We start from the raw sequence: 20472 nt of genomic DNA, 5'->3' as shown, positions 1-20472 counted from the left end.
TTGAAGAAATAGCCTTCATCTTTTTCCGAGCTAATAAAAAATGAACGTCATTGCACAGAATTTTAAAAATGAGTGAACAAGCTTCCTTAACAAGCACAAGACATCAGAAACTAGATTGTATGATTGCTACCTTTATTACATCTCTCTCAAATGGCATCAGAGATTTGTATAATCACATAGCACACATTATGCTCATTCGATTAGTTACATAATATATACAAGTCTAGTATGAATACAAAACCTTTTGTATTTTTACAACAAACATGGCAAACACATACACATCTACATCCACACCACTGCCACATACACACACACACACAAGTTTATTGCATTACGGTTCAACCATCTGTTCTGAGAAAAATGCAGATTAAATATAGCATTATGATTCTGATCAGACGACTGACAAATTATTTATCTTTCAGTTTCATTTCTCTATAGAATGAACAACAAGAAAGAAAAAAAAAGCGAAGTCATGTCTTCTGTTTTGAACATTTTGAACATTCATATGAAAACTAAAGCATTTTTATATATGCAATGTTTGAGTGGAAACATCACCTCATCTGCTTCCTGTGCGATTAAGTGATTCAAAACCTATTAGCCAAATTTCTTTTCATAAGTTGATGTTTTGACTGAAAATGAACAGAAAAGGAGTACTAAAAGATTAACAAATTGTATAAATTTGTGAATTTTTAATCCCAAATTAAATCCCGTTTCTCAATAAATGATTTTAGCTTTGAACTACAAGAAAATGGGTTAGTTGTTGCAAATATCGTTTGAAAAAATACAGAAAGCGTTTAAATTTGTATTTTTTTCGGCTGTCACCTTTCCACATGGCGAATATAGATCCCATTTTCATCGTTACTCTTACATAGTTTGTATTTCACAAATCCTTGGTTATAAACTGGGCAATCAAAGAGTTGTTGAATCTTGCAGCTCGTTTGTTACTTTGTTTGGAGCCAGAAGGGCATTACCTCACATACTGTAACACAGCGTTACCGCCCTTCTGGCTCTCAACAAACGAGTTTTGACAATAAACGAAACAAATAGGGGGACAAAAAAAGAATGACTATCATTTTAATCCTATCCTGCAGACGTTTTAACAATTTAAACATATATCCAAAGAAAATAAATGAAATTTAATATTTTTTTAAAAGATAAACAAAAAAGCATGGACTGCCATTTCCCCGAATATTTTTTAAAATGTCAATGTACATTAATAATAATCAACAATATTTACATGTCATCTCTTTCTATATTAATATCCTGAACAACTCTAATTTTAGTAATATGTGATAATAAATACAAGTTGTTTTAAGGAGAGATAGAAAATTTGTTGTTTACAGTTCAATCTTTAAAATCAGTATAAGCAGCAATTGTTGCATTTTTTTCTTTCATTCGATTATTTAGAAATGTGTTCAACATTACATTTATATATACATAAATGTATTTACACCGTTTACATCATATATGTTATATTGTAGGCTATTTACATGCACCTTTGAACGATATTTAAAATATTCTTTAAAAATATTTGCAACCTAACAAAACAGTGCATAAAACAGGGTGAATAGGAACTAAACTTGGAAAGTATTTTGACATGAATTTCTTTGCAATCACATTGGATCACACTGTCACATTAAACCTTATTACAAATAGTTCTATGAGTCACTCTATATCTCTTTAAAAAAAAAACTCCAGAAGATTAATCGAAAGTCACTACCAATCCGCTGTATGACTCTCTCTCTCTCTCTCTCTCTCTCTCTTTCTTGAAAAGCCTTTTCAGGAACTGTACCGCATAGAACTGTAAATAATAATAATAATAAAAAACGTTACTTATAAAGCGCTTACCACCTAAGTCTCTTAGCGCTATACACACAAAATAGACTGATATACAATTACATCTTATACAAAACTAAAAATGCAAACAAACATACAAATTACTATACATATGGAATACACGTCAAAGTGAACAGAGTGAATTAATCATCGAACGCAATTTTGAATAAATGTGTCTTGAAACTAGTTTTGATTAGGTTAATAACGGTTTGACCTTTTTTTTTTTTTACATTTAAAGGTAATCTGTTCCAAAGTTCAGCAGAAGCTTTGCGAAAGGCTTTGCGATAGAGTTGTATATAACAGCTCTATGCTTTACCCTCATCTAGATGCTGAACAGGCGTTGATGAGTATTACCATTAATCAGTGGCGGATCCAGGGGGCCGGGGCCGGCCCCCCCCCCCCCCCCCCTTGAGAAAAAATATCATGTAAAAACACGTGATTTTTACCTTTGGGGGGGGGTGCTTATTTTTAAATATTCGACAACTAAAAAAAAATGTTCTCTTACCAAAAGAAACAAGAAAAAGTTGGGCCCCCTCCCCTAAGAAATCCTGGATCCGCGCCTGCCATCGAGTACCGAAACTGTGACGTCATAAAAATCTTTTTTTAGAATTTCTCTTTTTTTTCCTTCATTTTCCGAAAGAGCATCAAAAATAATGTTCAAAGGACGAGAACCAATTGAATATGTTAAGTATTGGTTGAGATATGACTATCTGAATTGATATTCTCCCCATATAATAGGAACTCAGTGTTATATGCTCTGGCTTCTAACCATAAGGAGCCAGCTCAGATGGCCATATCTCAGCCAATAATTAATATATGCAATTGGTTTTCGACATTTGGACATTATTTTTGATGCTCTTTCGGAAAATGAAGAAAAAATTGAGAAATTCTAAAATTAGATTTTTGATGATGTCACACTTCACCACTCTATTAATACCATAGAAGTAGAAGTTCAGCCCTTTCTACGAATCCGGCAAATCCCCCGGCGGTTGCGAAATTTGTACCAAGTATCTATACCTGCGCATGCGCATACGGTCTTAAACAACAGACTTTGTCCTTCGTGCTCGATTCAACTCCATTGTAAGCATGAACTTTACATTATCCAACAATCTCATTTATTTTTCGGAATCCTCTTTGCAGCAACATGTTTGGCAGAGGGTTTGCAGCTGGAGCTGTGGCATCTGTCACTGTTTATGCCCTTTATTCCTCGTTAGTTCAACCGGCGCGGGAAGAAGTTGATACGGACATTCGTTTGATTAGGTCGCCTCGAGATCTGGGTAAGCCTTACTGCAAGTTTGGGTAGTCCCACATGCTCCCTTTAAACGTTTTGTTTTGTTTTTTTTGATTAAAAAAAATAAAATAAGAAATAATGAATTAGAAAAAACACTGAGACGTGATTTTGCGCTTGTTCAGAAACCTATCCAAATTTTGACCCGTAACTCTGGCGTGGAGGTACCTACTAAAACAAGCGCTTGTTCAGAAACGTAGACTAGACCTCTAGAGTCTATCCAAATTTGACCGTAACTCCGGCATGGAGATACCTAGACCGAATTTTCTGTCTCTTTCGTTCGTTAGCCTCTTATTGGGGTAGGGTCGGCTCTCTCTTTAGAGATGGAAACCGTCTATACACATTCCCTTGATAACGCCACGGCCATTTCAGGTCGTAGCGTTTTGCCCCCAAAATCCCCCAAAATGTTATTTTACCTCATGCATTGATTATTTAAAATTAGGAGAAGGTTATACTACATCGGTTCCACTTACCAACTTGACTGAAATAATCCGTTTAATGGAAAAACTGTGATAACGCCATTACGAACGTGTAGATGGCGCACAGTTTTTCCTTCATAATCGTTTTGCCTTCGGCGTAGACTAGAAGGGATGAGATTGATTTAGATGACTCCGTGCGCAGCGAGAGTTTAACACGGCTTGCAAGATTTCAACATGGATGTCGATTTTGACCCATAATTTCCTTAAAAGGGACCATTAAACGGATTATTTCAGTCAAGTTGGTTAAAATTAAATGTCCAAATAAAGATCATGAAAATTTGTTATGTTTATTACCTGTTTCAACAGTGTTGATTCTGTTTTGTGTAGTTTGGGAATACATTTACAAGAATTCAGTAGTTTATAGTGAGTTGATGTTTAAACGGCACTACGGCAGCTATCATCTTGTCAAGAATCGTGAGAATTTCTTGCATATGAAACTTTCACTTATCCTCTTCAAACAAGTACTTCGTAACTCAGTGAATGAAAAACAAAAGCAGTTGAAGTGTGCATAAATTCATCTTACCTGGTTGAAATGGTTTAGTTTTTAGTTTTAAGTAACTTAATCGAAAGTGAAATTAGCTTTATTTCTGTTTTTCACTTTCTTTGCATGCATTTTGCAAAATGCACTTTATATTTGTGCCATATGATTGTGCAAGTGAGCCAAATTCATGCAATACATCGGATCTAGAGATATTATGGATCTCTCTTCAACATTACTAAAAAGGGAATTACACACTATAGCATCATATTGGCTCCAAGAAATAGATAAGTTGAGATGAACGGGTTTGTTAATGTTTTGAGGAAAACTGGAAAAGGATATCAAAAGAGTGTTTGTTTTACAGTTATGATTGATAAAGCCTACATTAGTAGCCTACATTTGTAAATTGGTAACTCTTTAATCTGCTTTGATGATCTCATTCTGTTCTTACAGTACAAAACCAAGAGCTTTAATATCACAAGGGTTACCTTCAAGTTCCCCTTTTTGATTGATAAATTCAAAGTTGGAAATATGACCTTTCTTATCCTTTATCATTTTCATAGATCTACATCATTTCTTCAATTTACTGCTTTTACTGATCAATACTAACTCATAACATCAGGACGCACTTCAAATTTAAAGGAAAAATTTACTTCATGCTTGCAGTAATTTATTATATTGCAATGCTTGTACATGACGTTGCCTTCCTGTAATAAGCTATAGATCTATAGGAAGCTACTGTTTGAAATGAGGAAGTGCTTTGTTTACAAAAAATCTCTACATGAAGGCTACCAAAACATACATGCACATGTTGATATTGTGTATTATAAAGCCCCTTTCATCATCTCATCTCAGTGCATATTGCACTGTGATTGGGAATGGGTATTGCCAGACAATAGGACCATTCACACGTGAGAAAAAGTTACGATTCAAATTTTGTTTAAATCCGACTTTCTATAGGCCTGATCATATTTGGTGTGTACACAAACTACATGGCACTACAACAGAACTGCCAACCAGTACGATTTTGTACGATAGTATGATAGATCCCCCCCGCCGCCACAAAAAAAGAAAAAAAAGAAAAAGATTTCCCGAAATTTTGAATGTGCCTGTGCATAATTCTTCAAAATGTCGGCGAACAGTCTATCGATCAAAAATGGGATTTTTTAGGGGAAAGAATAGGATATTTGTTCAGTGGGGTTGGCAAGATATCAGTGTATTAATTAGAATAAAATAAGATCCCCCCTCCAAAAATATATATATATATATTCCCGAAATTTTGAATGTGCCTGTGCATACATGTAATTCTTCAAAATGTCGGCGAACAGTCTAACAAAAAGAAAGTACTTATCAATCAAAAATAGGATTTTTATTTTAAAAACAATTTTTTGGGGGGAAAGAATAGGATATTTGTTCAGTTGGGGTTGGCAAGATATCTGCTACAGTGTATTAATCAGCATTAATCAGAGTTTTTGTGTACACCCTGTGTTATGATCAGAATCTCCCTCACACCCAAATTAGTGAGATCCTGATCACATGGCGGTGTGCTCCATTTCGTCCTTGTTTTCACGAAGTGACGGTAGTGAGGAAAATCGTCACGCAAAGTGAATGCAATTTTTTTTCACTACCGTCACTTCGTGAAAACAGCGACGATTTGATAAGCACTTTCAGGAGGATAAGCCAGAGGTTTGAATCCCTGCCAATGTACGAACGCCTTTTGGCAAGACATTAATCTACATTTCCCATTCTCCACCCAAGTGAGGTACTAGTAAATGGGTACCTAGTAGGATGATTCTTTGCATTGCACTCGGTGCTGATGGTGGTTGCTGGCGCTAAAGCAGGGATAACTGATGTAATATTCAAAGCTCTTTGAAGTTCATAGAGATGTGAAACCACATTGCGCTATACAAGAATGGAAGATAAAACGATTTACTCTGTGTGTGAACAGCCCAATCTCCACAGCCACTGATTATCATGTGTACCTTGATTACTTCGTGATATACTTTACAAGCAAATGTCTTACATCATGGACAAGAAAGCAGGAAAATATTGATGAAATTGTGTAAGGACTATAAGGATAAAAAGGGACATTTGTTAATGATGAATGTTGAAATTCAAGAACATTCTAGGGAAGCAGAGGGACAATTAGCAAAAATGCAATCTTGCATATATCTGAAGTACACATCAAGTGTAAGAAAAAATGTGTTTCCTTTTCTTATATTACCAATAGTTATGGGAGAGTTTCAGTCCCAAGCCCCCCCCCCCCCCCCCCCCCTCCCCTCCCTCTCTCCCTCTCAGGTGGATCTGCCCCTCTCCACGATTTCACATGGTAAAATTATTACTACATGTACATGTTCATTTTTCATTTCTTTTGTGTGTGTGTGTTGATTTCCCTATCCCCTGCCCCATTACAAAGTACGACAATTATTGGGCATCACTTTACAGTTATTGATGATATGTTCTTTTTGTTTTTATCAACAGCAGGAGAAGAGGATCCCAAGGGATCTGATATCTTAAAGTACGGTACACCAGACAGCGGAACCCAAACCAGAACATATACAAACCATGCCTTAAGCTATGACCAAGGTAGACGGACACCATCATGGGTAGCGGAACACATCACCAAGCAAGACTTGCAAGGTACCACTTCCAGGGGTCAGTGACACAAAGACGTAACTCCATTTTGGCCATTTTTAGAAAGAGTGGTTTAAAGTCGCTGAGCACTCGGGCCTTAAGGAGTTAAGTCTATGTTTCGCTAGCAACTGACTTCAATGGGGGTGTTGGGTGGAGTTAAGTCTTTGTGTTTCCTGGAAAGCGCAATTTTTTTTGGAGCATTTTGATATCAAATACTCATTTTGGCAAAATATGGAGTTACGTCTTTGTGTCACTGAGCCCTTGACTTGATGATTCACTTTCTCTCTAAGGTATCCCACCCAAATGAATTGTAGAGGTTTTGTAGAGGTCTAGTGGGTACGCGTCACCGTACTGTGAATCACATGGTTCACAACGCTAACGTCCTTCAGCAAGACATTAATCTTCATTGCTTAGACACTCTCCACCCAGGTGTTAAATGGGTACCCGCCAAGAGACAAATGTTAATGTTGTTGGATTGGCACGTGTGCGCTCGTACAATGGGGCCTGACCGGAATACTCCCCAGGTGACAAATGTGACTATTAGTATTGTTATGATAAAAAAACCTTGGGACAAACATACAGGCAACATTGTTTTCAAAACTTTCTATTCTTAGACTCTGGCTCTATCTCAAGAGTTGCAATTAATCTGGGTTGATATGGATTGATCTCTAATCCTCCACTCAATTGCAAACTTACAAACTCCTACATTGACCTCTTTAGTACAAATTTGTGATGGATGCCCAGTTGAGATCAGTTTGAATCAATTGCGAGGCAAAGATGCTGGGGGGAAAGTAAATTCCAGGCCCGAATGGTTCTTGGAAAGAAGGTGAGCCGATAAATATCCTTCTTCCATCTTATGTTAGAGAAGGAGAGATTATGATGTCCCTTGAGTATCTTCTGGGGTTGTGTGATGTATTCAGGTCTGGGTATGCCTACTTGGTCTTTGATGGATTTGAAGAAGAGCGAGTGTCTAGCCCCAAAACGTTGACTCTGTAACCGTTGCCATTTTAGATCACTCTTCAGGTCTAATACATGGACGTCTATTCCATATTTGCCAGTGACAAATCTAGTCCCTCTGTTCTGGACTCCCTCTAGTTTGTTGATGTGTTTACTTTAAGTAAGGATCCCACGCGCTACTGGCATATTCTAGATGAGCCTTACTATAGACAGGTGAATGCAGCTTCTCTGATCTTCTTGGTAGAGAAGCCAGACAGGTTACGACGAATCATCCCGAGCATACAGTTTGCCTTCTTGACTACTTTATCCACTTGGTTCTCCCATGATAAGTTGTTGGTTAGTTCCACTCCGAGGTAGGGATGGTGGTTTACCTCCTTGAGGGTAGTAGTGTTTATGTAGTATGCTTGGTTTATGAGATTACGTCTCCTCCTGGAAATTCAAAGAACGTAGCACTTGGTGACGTTGAATTTCATTTGCTACTTGTCTGCCCATGTAGATAACCTGTTCAGATCCGTCTGGAGGATTACTGTGACGTTGATCGTCTTAATCGCTCGGTAGAGTATGCAATCATCTGCAAATAGCCTTATTTGAGCGCCGTAATGGCAGCACAGCTAAAGCTGGGGTAATAATCTCCAAGTTTGGAAGCCCTTAGTGATTCTGATAAGCGCTAATATAAAAACTGAGTATTATTTATTATTATTATTATTATTATATTGCCTGTCAGAAGTCATGTGGGTAATACAGTGCGATCATAATACAGTGGATGGATGTATGCTAGACCTGGGCTGAAAGCCATACCCTTACATGGGTACTTTCTCCTTTATTTATGCCTGTCATTACTTTTTGTAGCACATAGTTTACCAAAATTGAATGCCAATAAGTTTATTGGTCGTACTTATGAGTAGAGTTGAGCTTGTCTTTATCCATCGTACAAAACCAGCACAAATAATGATGATAAGTGATATATCTCATTCTAATTTGTAGCGGATAGTTGTTACTAAATCCATTTTACTTGGTTTACTATTATTGTCACAGGTACAGCAAGCAGGAAGAGTGCTAACTTTAAGATGGACCCAAACCTTAACCCAACATATTCCTCCATGAACAGTGATTACAAGAGAAGTGGCTGGTCAAGAGGTCACATGGCTCCAGCAGCTGATAACAAGTTTAGTCAGGTAAGAACTAGTTTGAACTGCATTGAACCAATAAAACTTCATGTTCTTTGTATGCAGAATGCAATGGAGTTTATCATTTTAGATTTGCCCTATTGGTCATTAGATCTTCTCGATGATAATGCTTGATTTCATTACTTCTAAATTTTAGAACTAAAGGCTAAAGAAGATAAAAATGCAGTATGCAAAATATAATAGCAAAGTATTTGTTAAATTTTTTTAATTTTTAGATGTAAACTTCTATAGGCTAAGGGGAATCTGAGTTTTGAATGCAAATCTGCTCCCCATGAATGTGCTCTATTATTTCTATGTTTATCTCATATAAATTTTAATCTCTATTTCAAACATGTAGGACCTCTAGAAGACCATTGAAAAAAATTGAGAAACTCAACGTTCATTTGTGTACATGTAATTAATGTTATTTTTTTTACTCATTTATCTCATAAAAAATAGATTTCTGTTACATTTTCTTATCTACAAAATCTATATGAAGTTAGATCGCTTTTATTTATTTATTTGTTGATTTTTGGGGAAGGGGGAGGGGTGTTCATACTCAGATGAGACAACTTCTTCTGCTTTACATCGTAAATAACTCACCTGTCGTTATTAGAAGGTACATTATCCATTTGCGGTTCAGCTAATGGCATAGATATCACTTACTGAATTGATGTATTAGATGGATGTACATAGAAGATTAGCTTGTCTGTATTTAAGAGGATTGGTGAATCCTAAGTTTCCAATCAAAACCTCTTCAAAATGTATGGTTTCAGTTATTACACACACTGCAAATTATAGTAAAGAATGATTAAATGGCCATTATATGTGAAGAGAACGTGAAATCTGTTTATATTTTTGGTGTATTTTGATTTCACTTTACTTTTTTTTAAAACTCTTATCATGCCACAGGGCTAATCCCCATTGTGCCAAGCCCCAAATCCCCCTCGTGCCAGGTCGTTTTGGAGATAATCTGATTAACGCGATGGTTCTATGAACGTCGAGTGCAAAACACACAGCACAGTCCAATGAGCATGAACAATAACTGCTATTACGAAAGCGCCCTTGCACGCACATGGCACTCAATAGGTAGCTCTCTCGCATGTACGAAGCAGCATAGCGATAGCGTGCATGCAGCCTTATGGCAGGCTATGAGTTAAAAATGTAAAATAAAAGATATACCACTTACAGAGAAACCACTCTCATTAGAAATACATAAGTACATGTGTATGTATTGGTAATATCATGAACCAATCCTTTTACTTTTGTTGTTGTTCTGGATATGAGGCAATGAGTGAGACATTCTGCCCTACAAACATCCTCCCTCAAGATAGACACAATGACCTTTTTCAATTTCTTATTTTTATTTACAAGAAGCTATGAATGAGACATTCTTCCAAACCTCCTACATTTCCTTTTCATTTTACCGTATTTCATTTTCAGGAACATACATGTACCATACAACATATACAATCTGTAGATGATGGTATGAACATCTTTCCCTAAAAAATTGTGTACAGAAAGCAATGGAGAATGAAAGAAACATTCTACCTTCCAAACATCCTCCCCCAAGATATAGACAATGATATCAAGTCTGTAATTGTGTTTGTCTCTTTAATACAGGCAGCTTCACATGCATGAATGAGACAATCTACCTGACAAACATCCTCCCTCTCAATGCAGACAACAATATGATTTATTATTATTTATGATTTCATATACATGTATAAGAAACCTAAAATACATTTTTTATCATACAATGTATATGGACACCCTCTCTCAAAATAAACAAAAAATGTTATGAAATTCTTTAATTTGTTTGTTGTGAGAAAGGGCCTTTACATGAGACATTTTACTTCTGAAATTTGTTTGTTTGTAAATAGGAAGCCATGGATGAGACATTCCACCTGACAAACATCCTCCCCTCTCAATGCAGACAACAATATGATTTATTATTATTTATGATTTTATATACATGTATAAGAAACCTAAAATACATTTTTTATCATACAATGTACAAAATAAACAAAAAATGTTATGAAATTCTTTAATTTGTTTGGTTGTGAGAAAGAAGCCTTTGCATGAGACATTTTACTTCTTCAATCTGTTTATTGTAAATAGGAAGCCATGGATGAGACATTCTACCTGACAAACATCGTCCCTCAGGATATAGATAACAACGGTCACTTCTGGAATCTGATGGAGATCTACTGCCGTAATCTAACAGCTAAATTCAGTGATGTGCGGGTGATCAGCGGCCCTCTGATGATGCCCAATGTGGATGAAGGAGAAAAGCAGTACGTCAAATATGAGGTAAGCTGATAAATACATATATCGTCGGTGGGCTGACAAAACCTTGTATCTCAAAAGTCATGAATTTTCAGGAGAGCGAAAAAACTTTCCTGTCTCACTAAATTTAGTGCTGTGACACCGTACTTTCTTTTTAAAACTGGAATATTTATACAATTTTTAATGTTATTGTTGAAATACAGTAAAATAATTGTTTTTATATTTGAAAGTGAGTTACAAGGTTTTTGCGTTTATATACATTGAGATACAAGTTTTTAGTTTGTATTCAAATTGAGATACGAGTTCTTACTTTCACCTCTGAATGAGTTACAAGGTTTTGGTTGAATAAGTTACGAGGATTTGAATACGCTAACTTCGGTACTGTTAGGCCGTGTGTGAGTTAAAAGGAAAAGGAATTACGTATCTTATGTTACTAGGTTTTGTCAGTGCAGTTTCAAAGGGGGTTAAAGTTACGAGGTTTAGTTTAAGGGTGTTTGTGTGGAATTCGTGAAAAAACCGAGACAGGAGGCGTTCCATGAATTTATCAGGTGTGTCTTGGGCCATTAGGTACAAAATTATGCAAAAAAATTAAAATCTCAAAAAATTGAAATACAAGGTTTTGTCACCCCACCGACGATATGCTGTTTCATGATTCATACTTAAAAGGAATAGGGTATATTTGCCTCGGATTCTAAAAAAAAATGCTGGATTTAACTCATGCTGCAAACATAATTATAAACCTTTAGGTCTGTAAGGAATCCCATGGACTATTACAAGCCGATGGCCTGTCTGATTATCAAGATATTTATGATTGGAATTAGAAATTTCAAAAACCGTTTTACTGAAGGTTTTTATAACACTACAGTATTGGCAAAAATGAGTATGGTAAAGCCGGTCACTCAAAGTTTTTTACTTTTTTGAAGCACTTCATGATCATTTTGAAGCACAATTTTGGTAGGGCTTCAACACGTACATGTAGGGCCATGCATCTCAGATTTGTAAAACTGGACACATTGTTAAACAATGCCTTTAAGATATATTTAAACATTTTTCATGATGACTACCGTAATTGAACTTGGCATCCAGTATAGTTCAAAGCACTTCTCAAATGACTCTATGGAGGATTTCCTTTCATAACCAAACCCATTTACCGATTGGTCCATCTTTCAGAACATAATCAGTTATCCTTTCTTACTTGAATGTGTTTTGATTTCTTGTGCGAACACCAATAAGTCCCCAGGTAGTATTGAGTCAGTGTTATACATGTAAATCAGCTTATTCTCATTGCCAGCCAAGCGCGGATCCAGGATTTCTTAGGGGAGGGGGCCCAATTTTTTTTCTCAAATTTTTTCTTCCGAAAATTTGGAAATCTTGCCGGCCAAAAAGTCGCTCAGTGGGGGGGGGGGGGGGGGGGGGGGGGGGGGGGGGGGGGGTAGTGAGCACATTTGATTTCTTTTGGTCCTCGAAAATTTAAAAATTTGCACCCCCAGAAAAAACGAAACCGAGAAGTATCGATGTTCTATAATTAATGAATGATACATATTTGGAAAGCTTAGAGTCTCCTCTTTCATGTGATGCTACTCAGATGATGCATATTTCACGCATGAGTGATTAAAAGCAATTTGAAGGAAGGAAACCAAAATGACATTTGGCGGGCGGTATCTGAATTTCAAAGAAAAATTCACATTTCTAGAAAGTTGAGTTTCTGCCCTTTCATATGACATCTCAATCAGGAAAAATGAGCAAGGAATGACAAAGTTCTGTTTGTTTAAAGTAGTGCGTGCATTTCCATAATTTTATCAAACGAATTTGTTTTCACTGGCTGCCCGCCGTATCAATAAACGAAATTAACAAAAGACTTAACTCTGTTTCGTTGACAATCAGCCGTAGACGAGAGTCTTCATGCATGGCTGGTTGTCAACGAAATGGAGTTAAGTCTTTTGTCAAATCTGCTTTTTGCTACGGCAGGCACCCAGTGAAAGCGAAATGTGAATTTTTCTTCGAAATTCAGATACGCCCGCCAAATGTCTTTTTTGGTTTCCTTCCTTCAAATTGCTTTTAATCACTCATGTGTGAAATATGCATCAACTGAAAGAGGAGACTCTAAGCTTTCCAAATATGTATCATTCATTATTTATGGTTGTGATTAAGTTACGATAAAACATCAATACTTCTCGGTTTCGTTTTTTCTGGGACGCACTGTACATGTATCTTTTCTTATAACCCATTGACTGTATTGGTGGTTCCTGTTTTAAAGACTATGAGAACACAATAATTCAGTAGTGAGTGGCTTAAAGAAAACATTTTTTTCCCCTCAAGTCCCAATAAATGAGTGAATTTGAAAAGAAAAATACTGCTAGAGAATTACAGTCACAAAATTGAAAAATTGTTTGTGTTCATGATCGTTTGTCATTTATTTCATGGATAGTCAGCCTTTTCAGTAAGGTTGAATGTGATGTTACCTACATCTTTGTTTTATGAAGATGTACATGTATGTGAATATACGCAGGGTTGTCAACCCTCCTGCATTTGGAGGGAGTCTAACACCACCACGCTCATTCTCCCGCCGCTCCAAAAGCTTGTAGCGGGAGATTTCCGCCACCAAACCTTCCTCCCGCCAACAATGTAGAATCTCTCAGGTTTATGAAAAAACCTCCCGCCCCAATTTTTTTTAAGATATGTGCTCTTCCCCTCCCCCCCCCCCTCTCAAAAACTGGACACACACAAAAAAAAATGTGCCTTACCCTGTATACGTAGTTGCACACATATTTATATATGTACAGTTATTAATTAAATATACATTTTAGATTGTCATGACATGATTCAATTTACTTGATACCACTGTAAAGAAATAGCAGCAATATGAACTGAGTAGCAGAGTTGCATACTGCCATCTTGTGACAAGATCTTGCCAGTGTATACATGTACATTGCTTTATTTGATTTTAGTTTTTTTGTATGACAAATTCTCAACAGCATAAAAATCAGCACTAAAGACTTTATAGAGAAACATACATGGTATTCAGGAAGTGTAAGCATGACCAGTTAATAATAACACTGCTACGCAAGAATATGGCAAAACATGCCTGTTAGGTGGTGTAAGAATAGAGAGGTGTGAAGTATGTTTGCTTTCATAAATAGAAACATATATTGAGAAGTATTTTGTTATTCATGCGACTCTTCATGCATATTGTAGCTCTATACATAGTAAACTTTAAAGGGGTGTAGCCTGACGAGATTGTGTGTCTTTCCCGTGGCCTGACTGGGGGCTAATTGGGTATAATACGACTATGGAGGACGCGACCGCAGCAATCACGTTCGTGCAACATACATGAACGCTGACCATGTAGAGATTAAGCCGCTGACTACTGTCAGTCAAGTCCATTCACATGCAGTTGTCTAAAAGAAGACGTAGATGGCGTTAACCAGTATTTGCCAAGCTACACTCCCTCTAAAGTAACAGAGGGTGTACAAAATAATGGGCTGAATGGAAAGCAAGGCTTTCCGTTTTAGCTAAAGCCCCTTTAAAGTGTTGGGAGTCCCAAATTCGCCACAAGTTTTACTTAAATTGTATCATAATGTGAAAGAGGATGTAATTTAAATTACACTGAACTGCAAAGATTTCCTCCCCCCCCCCCCCCCCCAAAAAAAAAAAAAAAAAAAAAATGTGTTTGAAGACAAATATTGATAATTGCATGGGTTTTATGATGTACGCAGAAAACCTACTGGTGCATTTTGTATTCTTTTATCAACATTTGTCTTCAAACAAATTTGTTTTGAAAATCCTTGCAGTAAAGTATTTTAAATGACATCCTCTTTCACATTATGATACAATTTAAGTGAAATTTTGCAATAAATTTTTCGGACTCCCAACTCTTTAAAGGGGCTTTAGAATAAGGCTGTTATCAAAGCTACATGTATGTAATAATGAGGTCTTCTTCACAATACTCTAGTACATAATAGCGTAGTGAGCTAAATTCATTGAAATTATATTCCCATGATATTTAGCCTTACTCAACTCATTTAAAATCTAAAGATTGAGTGCATGCTCTTCACTATCAAAGAATGTCAAATACAATACACTCAGAATAGGTATGTCGTCATCAGCTCGAGATTACCAAATATCCCACTAGTTTAACTATCACGATCGCAAATTATCCAGTTAATTTGCATCTTCATCTGCCCGAAGTTGCAATTAGCGGGATATTTGGTCAAGATAATCATCCCAAGATATCTTGTGCTAGTTTGCAAAATATCCCCTTTTTTGCCTAGTGCGTCTTCACCAGCCCGAAGACTCGCACTATGAGCGAAAGCTGAGCAAAATATCTTGAGCTAATTTCTCGAGCTCGAGTTTCAAGTTTCAAGGTCGAATCTCGAGCTGATGAAGACGCGATTTGTAACTTCGGGATTATTTCCCAAATCACAAATAGCGGGCTATTTGGCAATCTCGAGCTGATGAAAACATACCCACTGTCTGGGTTTATAACTTCCCTTAGGCGATGCATTAATAAGCAGGTTAGTATGCCGACATCCATGAAAGGTAAAGCAATCCCAAAACCAGCCTTGGTTTTATTGTTAAATTCTGAATAATAAGAATTCGTAGACATAGTTATGGAATAGTTGCCATGTTTAAAAGTGCCTTGATGCATGCCTATACAATATTCAATGTCCTTGAAAATACAAAAGATTAGCTTTCAACCGCTAAATGAATTCTACATGTAATTTATCATTTGCTACTTAATCAAAAACGATATTACAAATTCCTCATAGCTTGGTAACCTGGCATATTTTATGTCTTCCTTTTAAAGTGGGACTGCACTACTTGTAGCTTCTCGCACTCTCTTTGTAGCCAACAATGCCTAAAGCGGTACCTGTTTATCCTCCATGGTCCCCTTTTTCTTATGTTAATTGAGAGCCGATGTGATAAGATAACCACCTGTCAGTGACCATGCAGGGAGGTATAATCCCTCCTGGCCAAACTAGTGTAGATAGGCTTTGATGAATATAATTTTTGAAGACATCTTTTTGAAAGTAAACATATTCTGCAGACCAAATGAGGTTTAATTTTTGTAGTCTAAATTCTGTCAAGTGTCAGTACTATTCCGCACAGAACGCACTCCCTCACGATATTTAGCTAAAACATCTGAACAGACATCATAAAACATAATGTGCATGGATATTACTATCCCAAGTTATTTTCCTAGCTTATCATTTTTTTCATAATATGTAAATTGATTCCTCTATGATTTATAAGTCTATGAACGGAATTTAGAAATCATAACAGGGATGTTTAGTAAATCATTGCATTAGATGACAGGGTAATATTAAAAGACTCTGTACATGTAGTTGCAATAAAACTACATGTATTGTACAAGGACTTTCAGGTTCTTCTTTTGGATGTTAATTGTTAGGTCAAAATATTATACTTAAATACTACACTTGACAACTTACCTGACTGATAAAATCACTTTTGGGTCAAAGTTAAATTGTAATTAGTGTCAGGTGTTTTTTTTTTCTCTTTGTGTTTAAATGGTGAAAATAATACAAAGCTTGTCAGAATTTGTTGTAAAATAAATGCTTGCATGTACATTTAATTACAAGTGAAGCAATTCCTCTTGTGTTTTGAAATGTAATGAAAAGTGTGGCCTTTTTATTTGCCCATTAAATATACCTGTAGGGAAATGCTATTTTTGAGTTTTTAGATAATTCATTGTTTGATATTGAAACTTTTCTCTGTTTATATGTTCATGCTGTGCTGTCTACGTTTGAACACTTTACTAGGAGTTTGATTTCCTTGACATGTATATCCCCAATATAGAATAATGCTCTTTTATAATGGTATCTATACATTTTGAATTGCCGTTGGCATCCATTGTAAACCTTGATGATTTGATATTATAGTAGAAAAGAAATACATTTTGTGGCACAGAACTCAATTCTTTGGATATGGTTGGTTGGCTGACGGTTGACAATACACAAATATTGATTTTTTTTTCTTGGTACATTCTTGTATTGGGATATTTAGCACAATTTAGTTCCTGTATGGTTAGGCTTCATTTGATGTGAAACGAATCTCAGCCCCACAGCGAACCAATTTTGGTTCAGTTTCGTTTTTAATAAGGACTTTAAACTTTGGTATAGAGCCGGTGTACATTTAGTGTAAACTCTAAATATTAATACAGGCCTACTTTCTTTTTCTATTGCATTCTCTTGTTTAATCTGAAGGTTATTTCATTTTCATTTCCCTATTGTTGTCTTCTTAGTCTTAGTTTTAAAGGATACATACAGTACATATGTATACTGTCTGACCTATATTATATTCTTCTAAGTTCTAACCATACTCTTCTTTTTGTGTTTGGAATCCATGATATTTCTTAGGGATGTTATATATTCTTCTTTATTGCTGAGACACTTGTCCTCAATTACTCCGATTATATTTCAAAGAATATGTTGCATTTTTCAAACCTGCTTTAGTGACCACCTGTATAGAAAGACCACCTGTCTACAAAGACCACTTTTTTTGTTTTCCTTGAAAATGTTTTCTTATTGAAACATACACTATAGGCACCTGTACATAAAGACCGCCTGCATATAAAGACCACTTTTCTTGTCTCCCTTGGGTGGTCTTTATAGACAGGTTTCACTGTACTAGTATTCCACATGGATAATGCATCAATCTATCTTGGAGTTGGAATTTAAGAGAGTGGAAATTTCTCAGTAGATTCTATGCTTTTGTACATATAAGCCCATTTGACATGGCTTACAGTAGTATCCAGTGGGTAGAAACAAAATCACTTCTTTCACTAAGAGTTGAATTTTTAGAGAAACTTTTACTACTCTTTTCTGCCAATACCTTCCAATTTGGAGGGGCTTTGTATCCATCAATTTTAGTGAGAATTTTCATTTTTCATTTTTTTTTCCAATCAAGTTTGATATGTGATCCAAGTAATATAATGTAATGTGAAATGAATGTTTTTCGTATGAATAGATGTTTGGTAAAAAATAATCTTTTTTTCTTTCAGGTCATTGGGCAAAACTTGGTTGCCGTGCCAACGCATCTGTTCAAGGTGATTGCTGTGGAGCCATCGAGTGGGAGTCCTCCAGACACTGTAGGTGTGGGTGTGTTTGTGGTTCCTAATGCTCCAATAGACTCCACTAAACATACCCTCAAGGAGTACCAGGTCAGTCTGGATGCCCTGGAGAAATCCGCCGGGACTTCTTTTCTTCCGAACCTGACACGGAGCTCCATGGTGGATCTCTGCTCTTTGGATCCATGTCAGATGAAGAACAAACAGGAGCTGGATCTCATCTTCATCACTAAGAGAATGAATGAGGCAACCACTCTTAACAGGTTGGATAAGTCCTGGAAAGAACTTGAGACGAGTACGATCGTACCCAGCGATAACTTGAAGAATCTGTATGCGCAGAAGAAGCGGATTCTAACGGAGAAGGAATCACAAGACCAAAGATTAAAAGCAAATGGGACCGCATGATGATCTGGTATCATTATGCTGTCTGGTCCTGCAAACACTTGCTAATGAAAGATAGACCAAGGCTGAGGGCTCTATGCCCATTGAAATGGTAACAGAACCACTAGATTAGATATTATTAACATCTTCTTCTTAATAGAGCACTTTTAGTAATATTCAAAAATGTATTTTGTATTAATATCAGAACCTCATTGTACGTGTTCATACAAGTACAGGGTGTAAGGTGAGAAAAGTGTTGTTGGTTGTTGTTTTTTATTTTTTAGTGTTTGGCATGCAAGAGCAAAGATAAATGGAAATGTAAAAAAGAGAATGTGTGAAATGTGATACAAATCTCATGTTTTTGTGTGTGTGAAGGAATGTAATAACTTGATTTATAACATCGCTGAACACAGTCGGCAAGTCATGTATGGTTTGACATTGTGAATAGACCTCATTAATGAACCCCCCCCCCCCCCCTTTGCAATACTATCAAAACTATTGTCATTATTGAAGCTATCAACCAGATTAATAGCAAACTTCATGGATCAATGACTTGTGGGAGCAGTCCAATGCCAAGTACATATCAATCACAATTCTTCTTTAGTCACCTAGCCAGGTCTATTCTCATACGATACTGATATTGCAATAGGGAAAGATTTTAGTTTCTTTTGTGATAATTAAAGGTAGTGATCATTGGCTTGTTGCAGTGAGTACTGTAATACGTACCTGTATTCTGCAACACATGTTTCTGAATAAATGCATTAAAGCAGGAAATGAAATTAAGGTTTGTATTCTACTAATTCAGTTAAAGCTAACGGTTGGTCTAAAATAATGTTTGACAAAGTGAAAACTATATTAGACATTACACTAACTTCATTTGTTAGACCATTAAACCAGATTTCGGCAAAAGCCAAAACGCAGGATCAGGTTTAAATCTTTGTAGAGTGTGGGCCAAAGATGGGCAGAGATTGTAGGGTAGGATGACATTATCCCCTTGTGTAATGCGCCAGGTGACGGCAAGAAGGCAGCTACTGATGACTGACATTGACAGTACATAGCTCTTACGACCTTCTTGCAAACAGCCGACGGATATCAGTGTTTATTCTTATGTTTGGAAGAAAAATACATTTTATCATCATTCTGTCCCAAAGTAGTACATATATGAACCATGTTGAAGATTCTGAGAGATGATAAAAATTTAACAATGAACACAAAAGTAATACCCCACATTTGACTCTCTTTAAAGTTAATTTGGGATATATTTGCGATCATTGTAGCATGGAAGCATCAGGGTTCTGGCGACATGAAATGATATTCAAGTACCGGTAGACTATCAAATGATCTAAACCAGGCCTTCTCAACTGACGGCGCGCGCGCCAGTTGTGGCGCCTCCTGTCAGTCGGAGTGGCGCGCGGCTGTTCCAAAAAAAATAATATAAACAAAATATTAAAAAAAGAGAAAGAAAAAAAGAAAGACAAACAAATATTTATATATTTTTAAAATTGAAGAACTCAGCAAAATCAAAAAGTCGCATTTGAAGTTGAGCCCCAAATGTAAGCAAGCCATTTTGTTTGTTTGATTTTCACTTGATTTTGACATTTTCGTGTTTATTGCACCAAAAAAATTAACTTCCAATGTAGATTTTAGCCAGGAATTGTACTAATTATCTCACACCAATATGAAATTATGATCGATGTTTTATGGAACAAAAAGGTGTTTAAAATGCCACATCTGGACCTTAAAAAAGCCCTAACATCCACTAGCTTCCGGGGCTTCACCCCTGGACCCCACGCTGTATCGGCTAGGTCACTAGGCCCTCTCGCAACACGGTCGCAAAACATACAGGTTGGCACTTCAACCTCAATAAATTGTTGTTT

The 20472-nt window shown here is 36.4% G+C and overlaps 1 protein-coding gene across 1 annotated transcript; it reads left to right on the top strand.

The window, feature by feature from the left end:
• The first annotated feature begins 2857 nt into the window (after positions 1–2857).
• Positions 2858–19712, top strand: LOC580097 (nuclease EXOG, mitochondrial). Its single transcript, XM_030989984.1, has 5 exons — positions 2858–3113; positions 6563–6721; positions 8708–8847; positions 10960–11151; positions 18149–19712. Exons 1-5 carry the CDS (start codon positions 2981–2983, stop codon positions 18617–18619), a joined length of 1095 nt encoding a protein of 364 aa, XP_030845844.1. The 5' UTR covers positions 2858–2980; the 3' UTR covers positions 18620–19712.
• The last annotated feature ends 760 nt before the right edge of the window (positions 19713–20472 follow it).

This window comes from Strongylocentrotus purpuratus, unplaced genomic scaffold, assembly GCF_000002235.5.
Source record: "Strongylocentrotus purpuratus isolate Spur 01 unplaced genomic scaffold, Spur_5.0 spur5_scaffold_19, whole genome shotgun sequence".
NCBI classification, from domain to species: Eukaryota; Metazoa; Echinodermata; class Echinoidea; order Camarodonta; family Strongylocentrotidae; genus Strongylocentrotus; species Strongylocentrotus purpuratus.
The sequence above is the reverse complement of the archived record's forward strand: the minus strand, read 5'-3'. Positions and strand labels throughout refer to the sequence as shown.

Excerpts from the sequence above, each read along its gene's own strand:
- LOC580097 (XM_030989984.1), top strand. The coding sequence starts at position 2,981 with ATGTTTGGCAGAGGGTTTGCAGCTGGAGCTGTGGCATCTGTCACTGTT. Across the intron at positions 6,722-8,707 it reads CACCAAGCAAGACTTGCAAG|GTACAGCAAGCAGGAAGAGT; the intron begins GTACCACTTCCA and ends TTATTGTCACAG. Across the intron at positions 8,848-10,959 it reads CTGATAACAAGTTTAGTCAG|GAAGCCATGGATGAGACATT; the intron begins GTAAGAACTAGT and ends TATTGTAAATAG.